A 5,096-nucleotide genomic window follows, 5' to 3' on the forward strand; every position below is an offset into this window, starting at 1 on the left:
GGAATTTTCATCCAAGTAAGTTACATTGAACCAATCTAAAACTGTCGGTACTATGTCTAGTAAAGATGTCATACTATAAGTAACGCTGTTTTTCCTATGACCATGGATTGGTGATGACATCATCATGGGTTCAGCCATACCTTTAAATTTTTTTTTAATATTTGATTGTGTTTTTTAAAATACTAACGTTCTGTTTGCTAGTTTTCGTTTTTTCAATATCTTAATGTAACTAAATATACAAACCTGGATCGTATAGATTTGTACGACCATTTGGAAAAGGTATGCCATTATCGGATGTATAAATTACCAATGTATTGTCTTTGAATCCTGCATTTTTCAATTCTTCAAGAACTAGGCCAACGCCTAAAAAAATTATTCTTTTTAAATACTGCTTTTATATAATATATAAAAATAAAATCATCTTGTCTTATAATATATTAGAAACATATATTTGAGTATTTCGCAAGTAATTAGAAAGTAACTAGAAACCTTTATCTAAACGAGATATAGTTGTATATTGAGTAGCAATATCTCTCCGAGCAGCTTCGGTATTTTGAACATAGTAGGGCACTTTAACTTGCTCCCATTGATAATATATTGGATTCCAATCGGGAATTGTACCCATTCCGACGTCACCATTACCAAATTTTTCACAAAAATTGCCATACTCTGGATGAGTGTGCCCACAGCGATGTGGATCATGAAAGGCAACATATAGAAAGAAAGGTCTGCAAAATTTTTTAATAAGAAAATGCAGAATAATAAATATGATGAAAATTTAATAATATCATTTTTTGAAATGTACAAAATAATTTAGCATGAATTTTATTACATATGATATACGAAAAATCAATATATTACTTTATAAAAATAAAATTATGTACAAGCACTATATATAGAATATTACTTACTGTGTTTTATTTTGTGAGAGAAATTCACGGACTAGTAATTTTATATAAGTAATATTGCGGCCTACTTGAAGAATAGAATTATTTTCTTCTGTATGCGCAAAATCAAACGGATAAACATTATTCGGACCTACATGTTTCTTGCCAATAATTCCTGCACAAAGAAAATATTCAAATTATGATAACATAATTTATAATATGATATTATAAATTCATTAATCATTACCTGTCCGTATATTGTTTCTCTTCAATATTTTTGGCAAACTTTGAACATTATCAAAAGAATTAAAATGATGAATTCCATGATGAAGACCATACATTCCATTTTGATGACTTGGTAATCCAGTTAATATTGTGGAGCGGCTACAAATACATAATTCAAGATTTATATCTTTATTAATTAAATCCAATTTGGATACAACAATAATACCTTGGTGAACAGCTACTGACTGATGTATATGCATTATTGAATAGTAGACTTTCCTTTGCTAATTTATCCAAATTAGGAGTCTGACATATTTTATTCAGGTATGATCGCATTTGAAACCCAGCATCATCAGCTGCAGATTAATAAATAAATTACTATTTTACATAATAAGAATTCTAGATTATGGACTTAAAATGAATTTAACTGCAAATTATAAATGTACCTAATTTTTTCTAGCCAAAGAAGTTTGTATATTTTGATCTTGTTATATATTAGGTGTAATAAAAAGAAATCCATTATTTCCATTCAATTTCATGCAAAAATAATGGATTTCTTTTTACTACACCTAATATATCATCTTTTATATTTAAATATACAATTTTAAATACTAAAAATATATATTTAAGTATTTAAAATTTTTATATTTTTAAAAAAGATATTTGAATATATATAAAACTATTATGATTAATTTATTTCATCAATTATTTGATAAGAATCGTAAATGTAATACTCGCGGATACATGCATTAAAAAGGTACTTTATATAAATTACCCAGCAACAAAAGTACGTTAGTTTTAACTGTATCAGTTTTTCCATTTATGTTAGGTAATCGCGATAAGATAACGCCCAAAAAAAAACATAACAATTTATTCAAACAGCAGTTCCACAACATCGTATGTTACATGAATACACTTGTGTGCGTGAACAGTGCGCATGCGTTGCGTGTATGCGTGTAACGTGTACACGTGACGGACACGCAAGTTCTGCCAATATATGCGATCAAAATTTTCTATTTCGCGATAAGCAGCATGTGATAAAGAATCAATTATCAATCACGTCGTCTCTTACCGAACGACACATGTTTCCGCATTCTATACCATCGTGTATGTATGACATATATGTATATAATGTACATCGAAGATACAATCGTTATATTTCAAATATATCATCGACACAAAGCAGTGCAAAGTGCGATTGAAGAGACGCGCGTTTAAAAAGATTCGCTCCGAATCTAGTACAATTTTTATCATTTGATTGGTACACACACACTTTCCAACATCTGGCAACACTGTGCTGACGGTACCGACACGCAGACTGGCCACATATATACACATATATGCCTCATTTTATATATATTTTTTAAATATTATATTTTTGTTGTATTTTTTGTTTCGAACATAACTTCTCGTCATCGAGCAAAATGCTGTTGATCGCATCACATACATCAAAAATTTCAGCGTTTTCTCGGGAGGTTCCGAGTCGCTTTCCAAAACAATTCTATTTGCATGGACAAAGTGTCATTGCATTCCATTAGGATAGGTTACACTTACACTCTTTTTCCTTCCAAGTTTTTTTCATATCCTTTAAATTGAATTAATTGAATTACTATGAGCACATTCTTCATCACAGTACAAATATGTATATAATTGAGATCGAATGAATTATGGTTGAAAATGATTTGTATAATTTATTACTTCGAGTTATGTTTTCTAAGTAGAGAGGAAAAAATGAGGCAATTGTTAACCTGACTCTTTAACTCAGCACGTGATTTAAAATACTTTGTTCTTCAATAATCTTCATCTTGAAACAGATTATTTAAAATAAAAAAAAAATTAATCTATAATTAAAACATCCTCATCTTCGTTTTATTTTATATGAAATGTGTTTATTTTTTTTAATCAATTTTTATATATATATATTAATTATGAATATTCTGTGTATATGAAAAAAAATGTGTTTCAGAAAATTTAAACGAGTACTTAAAAGAGATAAGGATTTTACATCATGTCAAAGAAGATTATTTGTTTGTTTGACGTAGATGGTACACTCACTGAACCACAGCAGGTAATATATTTTTACCTACCTAAAAATTTTTGATGATATTAAATTTCTTCTTAGATATTACTGTGCTGTTATTATATTTATTCTGTGTCTTTGCTTATTGATTGAAAATACTTATTTTTATTTTCTATAGCCAATCAGTCCTATATTTGAAAAGTTTCTCCTAGAAATTGTAAAAAAAGAGTTTGACATTGCAGTAATTGGAGGTTCTGATTTAAATAAGATTCAAAAACAGCTAGGTAGTGGAAACCTCTTTGAAAAGTATAAGTATGTCTTTGCAGAAAATGGCCTTATCGCTTTCAAGAATGGTAAAGCTTTACCTTCACAAGTAAGTAATAAAGCAGTATTTAAAGGTAACAACAGATTATCTTCTCTGTATCTTCTATGTATTTTCTCTTTTAATATATATCAAATTTTAGATGATTCAAGATATACTTGGGGAGGATTCTCTGCAAGATTTTATAAATTTCATCTTGCGATATATATCCGAGCTAAAGCTACCATTTAAGCGTGGAACATTTATCGAATTCCGTACAGGCATGTTGAACATTTCGCCAGTAGGACGAAATTGCAGCAAGAAAGAACGCGAACAATTTTATGAATATGACAATGAACATCATATTCGAGAAAAATTTATACAAGTCCTGAAAAAGGAGTTTCCTGATTTGGGTCTAACTTATAGTATCGGTAAGTGATATGGAAATAATCTATTTATTATAACAATTAATTAAATCGATTATATAGTGTAGTATATAAAATTTTAATATAATAAAATTTTAATATAATAAATTAACCATTACATTAAATTATTTCAAATATTGTTTATATTTTATTACTAGAAATATTTTGTATATTAATAGAAATATTTTATATATTTCTACCATATAATATATTATATAAATTAATGTCAAAAATAATGTATTATTGTAAATATTATAGCAAATTTCTTTATATTTTTTCTAAGGAGGACAAATCTCTTTTGATGTTTATCCTATCGGTTGCGATAAAACGTATTGCTTGCGTCATATTCAAGGATATGATGAAATACATTTCTTTGGTGACAAAACAGCCGAAGGTGGTAACGATTATGAGATTTACGAGAGCGATCTGACAATAGGACACCGCGTCACTTGTCCTAAGGACACCATGAACCAATTGAATGTCCTTATAACTCTTATAAAAGAGAACAGAGAGAAAGAGCAACTCAATGTTCCACTGCAATGTGTATAATAAGGCCTAATAATAGTATTTTTGTAGATTGACATAAATTTATATTTTTAATTAGTATATATATATATATGTTATTGTACAATAGATTGATTTCATTCCGTTCTTTATTTTTCATTTTTTTCCATTGTTACATTCCTAACGAAGTGCAGTATTTGTAACTTTATAGTTTCCAAGGAAAATTTTTCAGCACTAATTCTAAGCACAACTGTTTTCATGCACACTTAAAAATATATTTGTACATATGCTCTTTTCTAATAATTTTACTATCTTGATGTACACACAAATCATAATATACACATAAATGTTAAATAAAAATGTTATTGACATTATGAATATAGTTTATTTTTTATTTGAAACAAATTGCTCTCATTAGTCTTGAGCGCGTCACGACCGCGCACGATTACATCTATACATCCATATGTACATATATATTAAACATATAAATTAAACGATAACAACGTTAATAAGAAAAATATTACGGTATTCATTGGAAGACAATAATATGACGTAGAATGTTTTTTTCCGCTCCTGACAGTATAAAAGCATTTTATTAGCATATGCAAAATAAGGTTAATGCTGCAACAGCTGTCGTTGCAATTTGCATAATCTTTTGGTTTAATTTCTTACCATTGTAGATAACTTCCGTTTTACAATGCGCGTAAATACATTTCTATAAAATAAGAATATAT

At 28.2% G+C, this 5,096-nt stretch overlaps 2 protein-coding genes across 4 annotated transcripts in view; one reads left to right on the plus strand and one right to left on the minus strand.

The window, feature by feature from the left end:
* LOC108692323 (N-sulphoglucosamine sulphohydrolase) overlaps positions 1-2,023 on the minus strand; it is a 2,665-nt gene extending 642 nt beyond the window's left edge. Inside the window, exons 1-7 of the mRNA XM_018200521.1 lie at positions 1,888-2,023; positions 1,339-1,468; positions 1,135-1,271; positions 912-1,062; positions 490-728; positions 244-363; positions 2-140 (exon numbers count right to left, since the gene is read on the minus strand). Coding sequence (XP_018056010.1) covers positions 2-140; positions 244-363; positions 490-728; positions 912-1,062; positions 1,135-1,271; positions 1,339-1,468; positions 1,888-2,008 — 1,037 coding nt within the window. The 5' untranslated portion in view covers positions 2,009-2,023. The remainder of the gene's footprint in view (position 1; positions 141-243; positions 364-489; positions 729-911; positions 1,063-1,134; positions 1,272-1,338; positions 1,469-1,887) is intronic.
* Positions 2,024-2,144: 121 nt separating this feature from the next.
* Positions 2,145-4,740, plus strand: LOC108692351 (phosphomannomutase). Of its 3 annotated transcripts, none has more exons than XM_018200566.1 (5): positions 2,145-2,219; positions 3,079-3,180; positions 3,311-3,505; positions 3,597-3,864; positions 4,142-4,740. In XM_018200566.1, the coding sequence occupies exons 2-5, from the start codon at positions 3,121-3,123 to the stop codon at positions 4,405-4,407; spliced, it is 789 nt and encodes a 262-aa protein (XP_018056055.1). In that variant the 5' UTR covers positions 2,145-2,219; positions 3,079-3,120; the 3' UTR covers positions 4,408-4,740. The 3 variants fall into 3 exon arrangements, with proteins under 3 accessions (XP_018056055.1, XP_018056054.1, XP_018056053.1); XM_018200565.1 differs by lacking the exon at positions 2,145-2,219 and adding an exon at positions 2,492-2,655; XM_018200564.1 differs by lacking the exon at positions 2,145-2,219 and adding an exon at positions 2,492-2,587.
* The last annotated feature ends 356 nt before the right edge of the window (positions 4,741-5,096 follow it).

This window comes from Atta colombica, unplaced genomic scaffold (genome assembly GCF_001594045.1).
Source record: "Atta colombica isolate Treedump-2 unplaced genomic scaffold, Acol1.0 scaffold7, whole genome shotgun sequence".
NCBI lineage: Eukaryota > Metazoa > Arthropoda > Insecta > Hymenoptera > Formicidae > Atta > Atta colombica.

What these genes read in the sequence shown, in the direction of transcription:
- LOC108692351 (XM_018200566.1), top strand. Translation starts at nt 3,121, where the DNA reads ATGTCAAAGAAGATTATTTGTTTGTTTGACGTAGATGGTACACTCACT. An exon ending in GTAAAGCTTTACCTTCACAA is followed by an intron (nt 3,506 to 3,596) that starts GTAAGTAATAAA and finishes ATCAAATTTTAG; the next exon opens with ATGATTCAAGATATACTTGG. An exon ending in GGGTCTAACTTATAGTATCG is followed by an intron (nt 3,865 to 4,141) that starts GTAAGTGATATG and finishes ATTTTTTCTAAG; the next exon opens with GAGGACAAATCTCTTTTGAT.